This window comes from Microchirus variegatus, assembly GCF_963457635.1.
Source record: "Microchirus variegatus genome assembly, chromosome: 22".
In the NCBI taxonomy this organism is placed as follows: Eukaryota; Metazoa; Chordata; class Actinopteri; order Pleuronectiformes; family Soleidae; genus Microchirus; species Microchirus variegatus.
This window is the reverse complement of record NC_139823.1, coordinates 10,214,112-10,231,397: the sequence shown is the minus strand read 5'-3', so window position 1 is coordinate 10,231,397 and position 17,286 is coordinate 10,214,112. Positions and strand designations below refer to the sequence as shown.

General features: G+C 42.0%; 1 protein-coding gene across 1 annotated transcript; it reads right to left on the bottom strand.

Moving 5' to 3' along the window:
- Positions 1–14,925: 14,925 nt before the first annotated feature.
- Positions 14,926–17,064, bottom strand: cUnh3orf38 (chromosome Un C3orf38 homolog; the record flags this gene model as incomplete). The annotated part of the gene is made up of 4 exons (XM_083908349.1): positions 14,926–15,369; positions 15,694–15,929; positions 16,446–16,621; positions 16,938–17,064. The coding sequence occupies 4 exons, from the start codon at positions 17,062–17,064 to the stop codon at positions 15,006–15,008; spliced, it is 903 nt and encodes a 300-aa protein (XP_083764475.1). The 3' UTR covers positions 14,926–15,005.
- Positions 17,065–17,286: the final 222 nt, after the last annotated feature.

Genomic DNA, 17,286 nt, shown 5'->3' with positions numbered 1-17,286 from the left:
AGAGGCAAATATTTACTCTGCACTCCAATACATTTCTATCCATATCTGTAAGTACTTGTGGATGCAAAAAATCCATTAAAACTCTAGCAGAGGTTTGTCAGAGCGTTGCCATTGTGCTATTGCCTTGTGGGCAAGTGAGAAATGTTAAATAAAGTAATGTAAAAGGTAAAAAAGGTGAAAATGACTTGATTTTACTTTCAATTCCTTTTACATTCTTCAAGGTATTAACATTAACATTTGTCATAACTCCATGTAGGACATTTCTATATGTAAATGTAAGCACTGTGGCAGTACTGCAATATTTCGAAAATGTACTCTTGATACTCAAGTACTTTTAAAAACAAGTACTTCAGTACTTTTACTTAAGTAGACATCTGACTGTAGTACTTTTACTTGTACTTGAGTAAAATTTAGCAAGGGGTATCTGTACTTTTACTCAAGTAATGAAGTCTGTCCGCCTCTGATTATATGTTACAAACAACCGACAGTTACACTACGCAATAACATCATAATCTAAAAACCTGCACGTACAAACGCCTGCATGAACGCAAACTCGCGTTGTGTTGCCTGCTCTCAGCAGTAATTTAGCAGTCTCTGCGATGTGATCTGACAGGGCCAACATGATGGGCTAATGACTGGGTTGACAAGCGTGATCAATGTATTATTATTATTTATTTATTTTTTGGCTCTTTCAGAACGTGTGCACGTGCACATGCGTGCGCACGCAGACGATCAGAGAAGATGTTAATTACTGCGATGGAGAGATTGAGCGAGAGAAAGCCTGTCACGTTAGTCCCCAGGTGGCATTGACAATAGAAGGCGATTTACCTGAAGGATATGAGAGAAATAATTATGCCTTCGAAAAAAAAAGAGGGAGGGAAAAGGATGTCAGAGCTTGCACATCAATGTCCTGTTCTTGACGTGGATGTTAACCTCTGTTACAGTTTGCACTACCGCTGCATTTTGCGAAACACGGAATGAAACTGCTTGCACTTTAATTTTGAGAGAGAGAAAGAGAGAAAAGGTTTTAAAAGCATAAACTTGCAGGATTTTTACTCTAATTCAACAGCTTCAGAGTCATTGTGATGGTTAAATGGCTTGTGCAGGGAGATTGGAGGCACTCCGGAGTCTCAGATCTTGCAAGAAATGGCACTACACATGGCTATAACCATATAATGACAAAATAAGTGTGACCAAATAGTGCCACAGAAAGGATTTTACTTCACTAAACCGTCCCATAGTTGTGTACTTTCTGTCTCTCTTATCGTACACATCACAGAGACCTACTGAAACGTGAAGGAGACCTGCCGAAACACAAAATAAAAAAAAAGAGGCAGGCGACTCGAGATGAATCGCAAGATCAAATGAGATAAGATGAAACGAACGAAACGCCCATTGATTCTGTAAAAACCCCTCCAAAAAAATGTACTGATGTCTTCACGAGTGAGACGACAAGAACAATATAACGCGTCAGCAAGAGATGACAGCAACACAACGCTGTTGAGAATGTTGAACGTTTTTAGCTTCTTAACAACAGGGCCAGAGTCTCCAAGGAGCTCACAGGGCCTTATCTGCAAATCACGTCCTGTCCCTCTAATCACCGCCGATGTGATAACTGAATTATCGGTTTCCTCTGATCTTTCCATCTGATTTAAAAAAAAAAAAAAAAAAAAAAAAACTGCACCGCTTCCTCCTCTCCGGGGCACAATTCAACTCCAGTAAACCGCCATTTCCCCGGCCTTACATCTGCACCCCAGCTCCGATCGTATCTCCACAGTTTAGCGAGGGGAACAGGAGAGAGATCACAGAGTCAATTGGCTGTCATGAGACATTGGTTTGGAGCCAGCCATGAAAACCAATGATTGTAATGTATGTCATGGCTCATAAGCAGCACAAATTTGAATACTGTGCTAAAAGGGCCAGAGGAGATCTAAGCAGGAGAGACGGGGACATTCAAGTCAAGTCATTTGTGATCACGGAGATCGGGACTTTGATTAAAACACTTTTGCTATAACAAAAAAAAAAAAAACACATCTCAGCATTTCACTACATGCTATGTAACACAATTTAGTTATTTGACATTTGATAAGGGTCATTTTTGTTTTGGTACTTCTGCACTGAATATTTTCATATTAAATAAATCGGGATATACGCAGATTGTATACAGAACATGCAGAATGTACATGACATCGTAGATTTGTGTTTTTAAGGCATTGTGCAACACTGACTGAATGGAATAACAATGTCTTTAATATTGTAAGTTTACTCAAAGAGATGAGGACAAAATGATGCAAGAGTTAATTCAGGTAAGTTATCAGTCTTGGGGAAAAAGGCAGGTTCACAAAGGTATTAATAACGCAGAGCCAGAAAAACCCTGTTACCGTTAATTTAAAAAGGAGTCATATACAACAAAGTAACATGGGAACGTTTACCAAGGAACTGGAAAAACAAACTGACAGGAACTAAAAGGAAAAAACAGACTTAAAAGAAGGGGAAGATAATGAAACACACGTGAAACCAATTAAGAACTGGTGTTCAGGGTAATCAGGGAAAACGCAAGGGCAGAAGGAAAAGTCATGACAGACAAAGAAATGTATGACAAATTAAACGTAAACAAAAACCACCCAAAAGTACAGAACAAATGAAAATCCAAAGTCCAAGAAAATAAAACAATGTCCAATTTAGGAAAAAAGCTAATCATGACATCACTGCTCTGTGTTTACTTTATTGTATCTTATTTTATTTTAGAACAAACCACTGTTAAGAATCATGAACATCAACATGGCACTTGGTGGAGATAAAAAAATAAATAAAAAATGCTACAGTTGAGCTACAGCGCTCCACCTTTTTCATCCTCTATAAAGGAAAGACGCGGAGTGATATCAGATAAGCAGTTAATTAATCATGAATGATTTAAGGGCCCTGCAGAGGGAGGTTGTCAAACACTTTTTCTTCATCTCCTTTTTTTCGTTTGTTCACTTTTTCAGGAAAATACAGACATGGTGAACTTGAAGGTGAACAGGAAATTGTCTGAAAGATAAATAAAGAGAACGGGGGCAGTCCAAGGCTGGAGGGGAATTGGACTCGTAACCAGAGGGTTGCCGGTTCAAACCCCTGCTGGGTCAAGGGCTGGAGCGAAGCACCCAATCCCCATTGCTCATTGTTAATTTGACACTCTATAGTGTGTCCACTGTAGCAAGGATAAATGGGAGGGTTGTGTCAAGGTCGTTGGACCTAAAACTCTCTGCCAAATCAAATATGCAGAACAGGATATTCCCCCGATGCATACATCATAATATTTATTTCAATGGAATGTGCTCAATGCTAACATGAACGCAGAATAACATTAAAAACTAAAAACAGTCCCAACAGCACACATACCCTCCCCCCCTCCTTTGATCCGAAACTTTTAATAAACACAGGCAGGGATTGACTTCAGTGGCAGCAAGCTGCTCTCATCACTTTGCCGCGCCAAAGCTCTTTCTGTCAGCAGAACATCTGAGGCACCCAGCACAGAGGAGAATTACATCAGCTCTGAAGATGAAGCTTTTCTGTCAGATAGTCCATGACGGAGTCTCAGAGTGGTCCCAGAGTGCTCCGTGGGTGACCTCAGACTGATTCAGTGAAAGTAAGTAAAATCGCACTTGAATGAAAAATTGAAAAGTTGCACTGGCAGTGTGTGGGAACAGTCTGTGGCAAATTAGGGCAACAAATCACACATCAAGTAAAAATCAGCTTTGTAAATAGTCAGCTTTTTTGGATTCCATGCCCTGTAAGATCTATTTCATTTTGAAAATCGTTCAAATATTCAGCCTACAGATATTATTCATGAGCCCAATGTGTGATCTCTCCCTGTTAAAAAGACAGTTTCTCTCATTTGGAGAAGTTTTTACATCTTTCCAACTGCTGCGACCGTTTTGTAATTGAGTACAGTCATCCATCCATGCCCATACAGCATCCATTCATACTGATTTATCTATGAGGGTGGGCGGATGGGCGGACAAATGGGGGAAGCACACCTTTCCGAAGTGGACATTGTCCAGATTACACTCTTAGAAATAAGGGTTCCAAACGGGTTCTTCTACAAGGGCTGAGGTTCTACCTGGAACCATTTGCTTCTTTTCCGAAGAAAGGGTTTTTCAAGGGTTCTTGGTAACACTAATGGTTCCAGTAAGAACCATTTTGATCCAGAGAACACTTAAAAACCCCTTTCCTGAATAAAGGGGTTTAAAAGGGTTCTTGGTGGGAACCCTCCAAAAGGGTTCCAGGTAGAACCTTTTTATAAACCTGGAACCCTTTTGGAGAGCCAAAAAGGGTTCTCCTATGAGGACAATTTCTAAGAGTGTAGATCCAGGTGGAAGAGAGTGCAGAGGAAAGAGGTTCCAGTGAGGGTGACGGGACCTGACCGTGACTACAACTGTTGCCTTATAGCAAAAAGGATTGGTTGTACGTTCCCCACATGTGTGCGTGGGCTTTCTCCGGGTACTCCGGTTACCTCCTCCAGTCCAAAAACATACATAGGTTAACTGGTGTGAATGTGAGAGTAAATGGTTGTTCATCTCATGCATGTTGGCCCTGAAATGGACTGGTAACCTGTCCAGGGTGTACCCCCGCCGGCCCCAGTGGCCCCTGTGACCCTCATATGGAGGATAGAGTGGTAAATTAATGAATATCCCATAAAGCTGCTATAACACAGGCATGTCCAAGTAATGTAAAATACTTACATGGGGGGGGGGGGGGTCACCTCATACAAAAACTGTACACAATCTATACCCGTGCTGCGTAAAGAATGATCAGAATGTGTTCTTTGTCGAGCAGATGGTTGCAATTCTGCCAGCACTAACTGGCGCTAAGTGATTATGTGCAACGATAAGTTGCGTCTCAGTTGAAAGCCTATCATTAGGGCTTTAATTGGAGCAGTAGCCAGGGTTGGTGACACAGTCTGCCACAGATTCCTATACCCATGGGGGGGGAGGGGGTTGGGGGTCTCACACTGTGTCTTTTTCTGTCAGTCACGTGGTGCACATGTGTAGCATATGAATTTATTTTTTCCCTTTCGTGTAAAGCTTGTTATACACAAACTCAGCGACACACACACACGCACACACACAGAGAGAGTCTTTCTCACATGCAAACACACAGATGGCAGTGTCAACGACTGGGGGCAAGCAGCGTCGCCTTGTGTGGTCGTGGTGTCTAGACTAAGCGCGTCCTTGACGGCATTCACAAATGAGATGGCTGGCAAGAGGGCAATGACGACTCTCATGAACTAAAGCACTGTTTATTGGACTCGAGAGAATGAGAAACTCATGCAAAGTATTTTGCTCGTTACACAACCGCAAAATGCACGGTCACTGTGACGGACAGAGACCGGCGTCTCCGTACAGCAGAGACAGTGACTCACACAAAGACAAAAAATGAGAAGAGTAAACTGTTCTGTGCGTTTGACCCGTGTATAAGAACAGTGCTACCATCCACACAAAGGACAAGTGGATAGTGGGCTCTGCAGTGACTGGCCTAGTTTTTGTGGATGCAGGTGGATTAATAAAACATGGCCGGGAATAGATGTAGCACCCGAGGCCTGATTGAAAAGTCAGAGGAGGACATGGTTGCCTTGTGAAATTTTCTGTGTCTTTGCTTAGGACTTACAGGTAGAGTAGACCTATATATAACATATGTACCGTCAAGTGTTAACAAGACAAAAAATTTTATAAATTAAATGTACCACTTAAACATCACAGTCGTTTATCAAGCAAAAAAAAAGACCTAATCTTAAACAAATCACTTGTTCAGTTCACTTCACTTAATTTCGACCTTCTTTGCTTCTCCCACACTTTCTCTGCACGTCTCTTTAAGTTGACTTTGAATGCACAAGGCACCAGCAAGCATCCTTATTAAAAGAATATAGAGTTAAACTGAATGCCATCAATACCATTAAACTGTAAAAGTCAATCAGCGTCCTTAGGGCCTAGCAACTGACCGCTGCTAGAACAACGCTGTTAGAATGTGCCTGCACAGCACAGTGTCACACTGTGTCGGGGCAGGGAGGCACAGCTGTCTTTATATCAGATTAACATAAACAAAAAGCATATTGCAAACAGTGGATCACTCTGTTTGACCCATCAAAGAGGAATTTAAACGGGTATAGAAAGTGTGCTTCTTAAACAGTCACTCTAGTCACACCTTTCCCACATGCAAGTGCACTTTGTTTTATTTAAATTTACATTTAAGTGGACTCGCTGACATGTCAGTAAAAAACGGACTTTCTGCGTTTTTTTCCCTGGAACCGTTCTTGAAAAGGCCCCGATTCCACACTTCACGTAGACTTAAAGAATGTGACCTCTGAACGTCCAAATGCAGTATGTGATAACATGAAGTTAACCTAATACCTTATTGAAACAAATCTGACTGATGGACGTCATTTCAGACAGCTTGGGTGTGCCTCCTCCGCTGGACCGAGCTATCCAAACACCTCGAGCTGTTTGAATTAATGATGGACGCACAGTAACCAACGGGAGAAAATGAAGATGGATGACCTGGCTATGGAAAACATTCCTCGGTCAAAAGTCACACTCACATGCTACCTCTAACTCACTCAACCCAAAAACCCTACGCACTAGATTGAATGTATGGAAGTCAGTGTTGGAAAGTTAAAGCTTATTCTTGTCGCAAAGCTCATATGTTTTAAACGCAATTGTACGTAATGCGATCACGATCATCATCATCCCCATGATGCCATTACTGCTGCTGTTCTGCGACGATATCTCAGAGTCATCTTGTGTCCTATTACATTTCCACATAGGGAAGGTCATGGCAACATGTGTAGACGTGTTCTGCTCTCCTCTTTGACGTGGAAAAATAAATGTATCAGCAATATGTGCAAGGTTGCAATTTCCAGTAATTTGTTAGGGAAAAGGACGTACAGCTCAGGACTCCATGGGGAGAAGTCAGCCTTCACTTGTTCTCCTTTTGCCTCTCCTCTTTCTTTTTTTTTCTATTTTGTCTCCGTCTTCTTTTTCTTTTTGCCTGTATAGCTATATGACCCTCACTAAATGCACTATGGACAATTACCAATCTGAAGCCTGATGATAGGAAACCCAGAAATGTTCCATTGTGTATATATTTCTGCTCTCCAAATGGCTATGCTATTGCTGTAATTGCTTTGCTTTTAGTACAGTGCTTCATATTTACAGTGTACCCTCTGGTCTAAATGAATAAATATTGTTAAAATTCTGTATAATTTTACTGTTGAGGACTATTAGTGTGAATCATAACAGTTAGCTGTCAGGGTATGCATTACAAGATTTTCTTTATGTCTAATTTTTGTAACGAATACTTTTTTCCTGAGAGCAAAAACTGCACATCTTCTGTCTCCTTATATGGCTCCACTCAGCTATGAGTCTCCCTCTTGCAAACACACCCTCATGTGTTCCTTCATCATCATAAATACCTCCCTATGACGGGAATGGGCGAGTATATCATGGGCTGCTTGAGTTGTGACCAAATGGGTGAGGTTTTCTTGATAGTGCAATGGATATTCAGTGGAAAGGAAATTATAATAAAATCGAGGCTATTTTGTTGACACATCTGCCGTGGGTTACTACGCGATGGCTGCTCTGACAATGATGACATATTGACAAAAGCTCCACAGAATACTCTATCGCTTCGCTACAGGCTTGGGGCAAGAGATTTCTGCTTTGGGGTTTCGTCGGGGGAAATCTAGACAGGGTTGATGACGCCTCCGGGCCTCTTGGATGAGGATGGATGGGGACATTTTGCTGTCAGTGGTGAGGAGGCCTATCTAGTTCTGTCAGAAGTCCATGTGGGAAAGAGGAGACACATGGGACCTGATCTCAATCGGCAAATGTAGTCCTCCTTACTTGATTTCCTCATCATCCTCATCTGTGGCTTTTTTTTTGTGTCGAGGAGTGGTTTTCTCGTGGCTGCCTGTAGTCGTTAAAGAAATTGACCATTCGTCAATCATCAATTGTTTTGTAGAAAGGGATTTCTCACTGCTTTTCCACAGGAGGTATAGGTGCAAATAGTCATGGGAGCCAGTTTAGATGATTGGGGAAAAACCTAAAAGAGGTCTGTATCAGATGGTCATCGATTTACCTGTCTTTCTCTGCCTGTTTGTGTTGTTCAGGGCTGACAGACGCACGACAGGGGCTGGAATGCAAAGCACTGTCCACAGGGTCCCATATCAGTCAATGTGACCTTCTTGGGCACAGATTGTTCTCCACGACTTCACCCTCCTGCATCTCCCACCCCGCACAGCCTACAGTGCTGACTGGCTGAATGTGGACTCTCAGCACCCACGGCGTTGATGTAATCACTGTTCATTATCTGGATGTCTTTTGAAAAGATAATACAGCTAATACAATAATGTGGAGTACTCGAGCTTGTCAGAGTACAGTACATTTACCACCCACTGGCATGACATTGAGTTGCTGAGCCACTCCTCTGTGAACCATTAAACTCAGTCCTCGAGTGTCTTAGGGAAGAGGGCGAAACAAGCAGCGGATTTAATAAACGAATACGGCTGTCTGGGGAATTCGTGTCTGGAATGTTTTCATTTTGTCCAACTGAGGACTGGTTCGCTAATTGGGTTACGTGGCCTCAGCGAGGAAGCTGTCAAGCTTCAGAGGTTTTTATTTGTTGCGTGGCCGTCAGATTACAGCCCAGGGCGCTGACCCTTGGTGTGACGCCCCCATGAGGCCCTTTAAGGGTACAGCTGTGTGAGGAATCAGTGCAGAAGCCCTACTTTCACAGGATATCCCAGGTTGTGGTGGCAAGGTGACAGAAGCAGGAAGAGGTCACACAGCTTATTATGAGACGGTTTTACAGTTTATGCTTCTCTAATCTGCTTGTTATGGATCAAAGATCCAGTGTTATTGTTTTAAATATTCAAACATCCTGATCGTTTTCTGGACTGCAAATACATACACACTCATAAATACATAGAGTTAATTCAGATTGAACAAGCGTAGTTCTGTTCAATCACAAAGCGGTTCTGAAAACTATCTTGGTTGTACTGTCACTATGCCGCTGTCTTTGTCCCTTGTGTCCCCTTCTGGTACACGATCTGTCCTCACGTCCTCCTTCACAACACATCCATGAACCTTCTCTGTGGTCTTCCTCTTCTCCTCCTGCCAAGCAGCTCCACCTTCAACAACCTTTGTCCAACATATTCACCTTCCCTCCTCTGCACATGACTAAAACATCTCAACCTTGCCTCTCTTACTTAATTTCCAAACCGTTCAACCTGAGCCTGTCCATCCTGGTCACTCCCAACGTAAATCTCAGTATCTTCAGCTCTGTCACCTCCAGCTCCACCTCCTGTCTTTTAGACAGTGCCATAGCAGGCCTCACTACCACCTTTCCTTTCACTTTTGATGCTACCCTTCTGTCACACATCCCATCGTCTCCACCCTGCCTGCACTCACCTCTTTTGTCCACTGCTTTGGATGGTTGACCGCAGGTATTTCGAGCCACTTCCACAGCCTCTTCTTCTTACATCTTCACCGCACTACCTGACTCACTGTTATACGCACACAAGGGATTCTGTCTTTCTCCTACCAACCTTCATTCCTCTTTTCTCCAGTGCATACCTCCACCCACGTCACGAAACTAATGTACATTTGTTAATTATGCTGCATTTGCTATATGGAAATGTTTGCCCGTGAGCTTAAAAATTGAATGAGTCAAGGATAATGATATAGCTTAACATTGATTTTTTTTTTTTTGGTTCTACTGACTTTGAACAAAGTCCGTAGAGCTGCTGTAATTATGAAGCCACCCTACAGGCCCAAATGTTGGGATTTTACCAGATGTGGTCCACCTGCTGGGATGAGGACAGTGACTTATGGCCAACAGGTCAGAGCATCTTTCTTCCTGTCCCTTGCCTTGTAAAGATACAAACCACCGGGGTAGAGACAGGACACATACCACAGCTACTAATGGCATACACATGGCCAGCTACTGACAACACAGCGGATGTGTTTGCATCTGTGAATATGATATCAAAAAAACACATAAAAAATATTTAAGACGCCAGATGTTGAGCATTATATTCAGAGCAACACCCTTTGTGTAGATGTTAGTGTGGTGCCTCCCTCTTTTTTGGACCCATAATGACAGTGTTATGTAGAGCATGCTCAGTCAAACAATTTAAAGAATGATGACTATTTCTCATGTGAATTATATAAAACGAGCATTTGTGTGGGTATATATATGTGTGCGTAATGCTGTGTGTCTGTCTAAAGGCAACTTCAGTGGTGGTGGCTTCCTGGGGGAATTGAAATTAATGAGTGTAATCAGAAGCACACAGTGAGCCAGGCAAGGGCAATTAATACAAGCAAGGCGAGTGGAGCTGCTGGTTTGCTTGGCCAGGCATGGCTGGAGCCGAAGAGATGAAGGATTAAGATGCAACCACAGGCAATCTCCACAGCTTTTCCATACACAGATGTCCATGGAGGGAAGGCACTGGGAGTCTGGCATCAGAACGCGTCCACCAAATGACCACTTGGTCAGTATGGCCCAAAATGAGCTGGCAGCATTCAGATAACACCATCTTCCCTGTTTAGTAAGCCAGCCAAGAGAAGGCCCTCATCGAGGGCCCCGCACTTCATACAAAAAGGGACTCGCTGTGCAAAGCTGCACAGTGGAGCCTCTATGTTAGAGAGACTGAAACAGAGGAACATAAAGAGATAAACAGAGAGGGAGAGTAGGGGGAAGGGTATTGTGTGCAAGCTCAACTCAAGAACATTTCAAAGTGAGGGAAGTTTTTGTTACTCTCATGTTTGTCTGACTGAAACATCCTTTGATGCAATGCATTCCTTCAAGCATACATTTTGGCTTCAGCGTAAATAAACACATTGAGCCCGACTGCCTGCAGAAAGCGCTCTGCTCGTTTCTGTAATTGATGCTAAATGAGAGTGTCACCGCCCAGGATCTTTTCACTCAGCCCTCGCTTTGTTGCCTTGAATGGCGTTCGGCACCCCAACAGTCTTGCATTTCTCCTGTTTACATGAGATAATGATGCATGTGTAAGAATACACCGTCAGGTCAAGAGAGGGGGCCGGTACGAACCGTGATGACTGCCTTGTTGGTCCAAACCAATTTGCGTTAAAAACGAACCAATGATGTCAGCTCGGACATAATCAAGAGACATGCCATAGAAGCAATCTGTGATGTACACAGAGAATAAGGGCCCCAGCCCTGTAATGTGGTCATGTACCAAAAAAAAAAAGAGAGGCCAAACCTGGTTCTCAACATAAAACAATGCTGTTGAACTCCCTTAATCTCTGTGTAATGTCCTTAAAATGCAAATGTTATTACCTTACTACTTGATGATTTGGAGTCTATAGATCTTTTCAGGAAATGACTGCAGCTTTTTGAGAAGTGACCGGACAAGATATAACAATTTTGTCATCAGGTAAACAATAATTGATAGATATTGAAATTGTCTAGGTAATGACCTCACAGTAAACAACATTGCACCTCCCTGCTCTGCAAAAGATAAAGTACAAGATTGGAAAAATGTGGATTGCTCACTTCATACCGTTGACCTCATTCCCTCCTCCAAGAGGCTTGTTGTTGTTTAAATGCAGTTTTAGTGTGTAGTGCATTATAAAACCCTGCCGAGTTGGAGGGCAAGTCCAACAAAATACCAAAACAACTCTGTCAATCTATGATTGAATTCTCCTCCTAACACGTTTTGTCAGCAGGAGAAATATCATTGCCCATTGATTGATTCTCCTCCCGTGCATAAATCGTAGCCTTTATTGTCCAGAAAGTGCAGACCGTGGAGAGAGTATTGTGTTAAAGCCGTCTCTGACACCATCAGAGTACCAATAAATTACTGACACTTCAATAACTTGTGAAATACGTGCTCTTGCGCCTATGAGAGGCAACAGTTTAAGCGTGTCACTCTTTTTAGAAGCCCATTACTTTAATGGAGAACAGCTCAAACTTGAAAAATTTACAGTTTTACTTGCGGCTGTGGCCAGAGAGAAATTGTCCGGTAACATCAAGTCACTCATATTACTCAAAGGAATTGATTAGTTTACTCACGTAATAAGTTTTAAAAGGATTTTTACCCCCCTTCTTTTGTTGGACTGGGATCAAAGTCTTTCTATATCTAGTGTAGCATGTCTGCCCTCTTCTGGCCTGATGTTGTCATAAGGTCAAATAACGTTGGCTTATTCACACACGGTGTATGATTGGTACAAAGACATGAGTGCTCAGACATATTTGTGGTAGCGTTGAGTAAAAGTGAAAAAGCTAAAAGTGAAAAGTCTAACCAAGATGGGATTATTACTGATTTTGAATGAAAATGTCTGGAACACTTAAAGGAAATCCACGACAAAACCATGGGTGTCCGATTGACCCACTTTTAGAATGACTGTAGACATTTCGAAAGTTTGGCGTTAATGGCTCTGTGGAGCTATTAGACTGTCAGAGAGTGAAAAAGGGCTGTAGCGTGAAGCGTTTAATAACATCATCTTTGATAAGTAATGAAGCCGTTTCTCTGTGTGTGCAAAACTAACTTTCAATGGGTCAAAATCAAAGGAAGAAGTGGAAAAATATGGATTGCAATTAAAGCAGCAGCCTCCATGGTTCACCACCAAAAACGCTATTTCAAAGAGCCACTGATCTACGTTTTCACATGTTTCTTTATGAGAAACACACTACCTTATTAAGGAAGGGTAAGAAAAAAGGGAGGTGGTGGTGGTGGTGGTGGTGGGGGGTGTCTCTTCCGAGGCAAAAACCATCCCCAGACGCTGCTGCAGTGGCAGTTCTTAACCCGTGCGTCAGAGCTGCGCTCGTGGCCAAAAACCGCTTATTAAAACACAGAGAAGCCAAGTGCCATAAAGACAGACGGCAAGTAGCTTGTTATTATTCTTTCTGAGAGGTGAACAGGCTGAGATCAATAGCTACAGTGGTTTTACCTCGCCACAACTATGGCCGCGCAGCTCCGACCCATACAGTCACAGATATTAACTATTCCAGGGGCCTTTGAAAGTGGCTGCCAAGAATAATTTCCCACATGTAACATTTCCCACTAAAGCCACGTAGTTATACTGGCACAGTCTGTACTCGACCAGACCCTGTGTGCCCAGACCGGGATGACAGAGTGGAATCAACGGAAAACCAGAGGCACTCGATGAAAGAATGAGTCCACTTGGAGCTTGTGAAATTGTGCTGCAGATTAATTATTTAGTTTTGTCACATTAATGGGGCTGTAGAGGGAATCTGGTTAAATTCTGTATTTGGTAAATTAAACATAACCAAACATATCAGTCAGAGAGAAAGGGAAAGTGGATTTGAGGACAGAGTTTGTTTTTGGGGGGCTCTCTGTGGCTATCATCATTATCAACATAATACATTTTCTTGTTTCTCTGCACTCTCTACACACAACACTGGTCTGTCCATCTTGGAAGAGCGATCCCTCTTCTGTGGCTGATTTGGGAGTTATTCCTTGCCCAGAAATGGGATCTAAGGAATGAGGAAGTCATTACATGTAATATATGCTCTTATTTCCCCTCAGCCTTTGTCCTGCAGACTGCAGAGCAGATGATGCTGGACCTTCACTGCTGTACTGTCCCGCATGTGATGAGGAATGGAAACCTGCTTCTCTACAAATGTCAAAACACAGGCTCCGATTCCATACATATAGTGTGCAAGTAATATGATATTGTCACCATGAAATAATAAGACTTTCATGTCTAATATGATGAAGGATTTCATCATAACTACAGCTACTGAATATGCCTATATTGATACGAGATGTGTGGGAAGTTGTTAGTCCATATTGACACAAGAAATTAAAATGTTAGCAATGCTATAATGATCATACAGTACAGTTTAATTATTTTTCAATCACTTTATTGAAAAGCATCCAGAAAATAAGCTGTTGCATTGGCTTTGTTAAAAACCTGTTTGTTCTACCGTTTCATCTTGAAAACATGACTGCTGTAAATAATATAATATAAAATATGTATAATATGCCAGGTTTCTAACTTTTAGCCAAATCATTCCAATCCAAATGTGAATTATCAATATCTGTCAAAATAAGAAGATAAATAAAAAAATATATATTCATAAGACCTGCATTTATTTCAATAAGACTTCACAAGTGCCCTTAAAATACTTGCCGACCCCACTGTAAATGTGTAAAACCCATGAACTGGCAAAAAACCCAAAATGACTTAAAGCTGCAGAGTGTAACTTTTTAATATAAATAAATGTCCATTACATTCAAGACATTGCCAAATGAGTTCACACCACGATGATTGAACCTGTCAACTACACAACTCTGGCCATGTTTCCGAATTTAACTGTTTTAAATTTAGTGATGCCTGGCAACATTCCAAAAACTGTAGTCAGGAAGTGATTTGTTTTACGTGCCAACTGAAGCCTGAAGCACAAAATCAGCATAGTGCTACTAAAGTGAGACGGCTGCAAAAGGTTGGAGTGTGACTGAAAATGCCTTGAAACACCCACAAAAAAAAGTAAAAAGTAAAAAGTAAAAAAAAAAGATAACTGCTCATTTCAACTGTGTAATCAAAGTAGTGTTTTAGTAATTACTCAGAAGTCCTCAGAAGGGCAACAGAAGTTATATTTCTGGAGCTTTTAAGAAAGAAAAACATTATAGAAAGGGTATATCTATGTCAGATACTTTGATAAAGCAGAAGTATTTTATATAATCTTTGTATTTAATATGGTATTTATTTACAAGAGCATGTCTGTATTTATATTTTATCTTACAAAAGGCACAGGCCAACAAAGCACAATAGCTTTGCATCACAACACAGTATATTTAAAGCAAGATAAATGATTCCACCACAAGAAGCTGCAGCTGCTGAAGAGAAAAACAATTATGTCACCAATATAATATAGAAAAAAAGTATTTTTGCGAGTAGCTCAACCCAGCCTGTGGAAAAATGTTTCTGGGAAAATGGGATTTGGGGAATTTTGATGAGTAACGAGTGCGAGTGTCATCAGCTGCAGAGAAATTGCAGTTCACGGGAGTTGTAAGTCAATGTCGGTGCTTCCGCCTCTGTCCCACCCAGAGCATCCTGTCCTCTGATCTTCAGGTTGACAAACTTGATCTTCCAGGTGTTATTTTCCAGTGGGGAGCGGATAAGGCCAAATATTTGCTCAAATATTCCCAGGCATACTCCATCTCTGTGGATAGTCCCAGCCACGGCCACCAGCACCAAGCCATGAGGGGAAGCAAGGGTCCTGAGGCCACGGGGCTCCAGATTAGGGCTGAGTAGGAGGTGTTCGTCCTTGGTCAAGGCTAGGAGACGAAGGCTAACCAGTTCAGGACCACTGAACTCGTCCATCTGTTCACCGTCAGCTCTGACAAAGAGAGACACAGCTCTCTGTCATCATTGCTTGGGTTGGTTACTTCAGTTAAATGCAACTATGCGTTTATTTTTTATGTGGTTATTACACTAATGAAGCAGATCAGATCTGATGCTAGTTTTGTCTGTCAGTCAGCGGGTCAGGAGGAATTAGCATACTATGTTGTTTTGAGCAAAAATTGGTTGTTGGTTGGAGCACTTGAGTGATAAACTTTCAGTGTTCCAATACTTCAGCAAACGTGGTCTTATGAACAACTGAGCAAAGCTCAAGGTGAACCCTCTATGTTGACGGTTGATTTAAATTTACCTCCAATCTTACCTGGAGAGCAGACGTAGCTTCACATCTGGCCAGAAGTGTTGCGGTCCCCAGTCTTGAGGTTGCTGGCCTACTGAGGTGTTCTGACTGTTGAGGAGCGGGAAGAACCACCGACAGAACTGCTGGCCGAGGACCTGTGGGTCAAATCCCACCTCATCCTGCAAGTCCGAGGTATCAGATACTGACGCTGCGGGCTGTTTCTCTCTGGCGTTATCCCTCTCTCCTTTATTAACCACAGACTGAAAGAAATGATAAGATGATAAATAGACAGCCATGGACTTCACATATCGTCCAAAATACAACACAAGCACACATTCAAACAAGTTAAACTCATTTTCTTTTTTTTCTTTTCATTTGAGGAATGAGCTCCGTCTCTGGATATTAACTCCCTGCACGCCTCAAAACAGCCAGTCACTAACACGGTCAGATCTCAGTCAAACAACAGGTGAGATTTAATTCCTTAGGTAGCAACATTTGTTAAATGTTGTTAAATGACAACACATCTTTGATATTATGCGATACAGAGGAAATTTGATTCCCGGTTGAAAAACCACAAAGGTATTTGTGTTTGATACCAGCCCAAGCCATGAGGTGATAGTAGTCAATAAGCACTACAATGAACATGTTTCAGAATTAAGTGGCATAACACAGGAATGTAGTTGTACCGCCCATTCTTTCCATGCCAAGTGCCACAGTTTTGCTGGCAATTACCCCAAAAAGTTCAGGTTATGTGACTTAGCCATTTGTGTCTGTACCTTCCCTGACGACCAAAGCTCCAGTGTCCTCTTCACCAACTGGTGTTTCTCACTGTTGGGGGCCATCGCCACACCCTCTTTGGCCAGATGCTTAAAAATGAGGTCACGATGAACCTTCTTCCTTCTCAGAAATTCCTCAGCACTTTTACTGAAAGACAGAATGGTTTCCATAGCCTCTGTACGAACAGATGAAGAGAAGGCCAACATGTGTTAGACAGTTCATTATCTAATCACATCATTTAAGCAAAAGCAGAAGTGAAGTTTACGTTTCGAACAACTTGGAGACAAGTGGGAATGTATCTTAATTTGCTGATAAACGTACATCTTGTGTACAAGTTTAAAAAAAAAAAAGCATAATCTTCATAATAATCATCATAATACAGGGTCAAGCAAGTACAGCTTTGTACTCAGTTACTTTCGATATGGAAATGCTAATACATGGACAATTTGACTACGTAAGGAAATCGAATGTAGCTGAATAAACAAACGTACCTGTGGTGCTTTCCACAACTATCATCCTATTCGTGACCGTGTCACTAAGCGAATACACGTCGGCTTTGGACATGAGCTTTAGTATCGCCGAACAGCCAGCGCGCTCTGTTTCTGACAGTCCTGACATATTTTATGCCAGTTTACAGAGCTCTTCATCCATTCGACGTCCTACTTGAAAATGGTCCGTACGGGAACAAGAACCAGTCTAAAAATGTTCCGCGCGATGGGCCCGTGTTGCCTTTATGGCTGTAAGAAATGTCGACGTCTACACATAAAATGATACGAATGCACATGTTTGGTCCACGTCTTTTCTCTACTGACTCACGTGTTTAGAACTCGTTGTTGAATC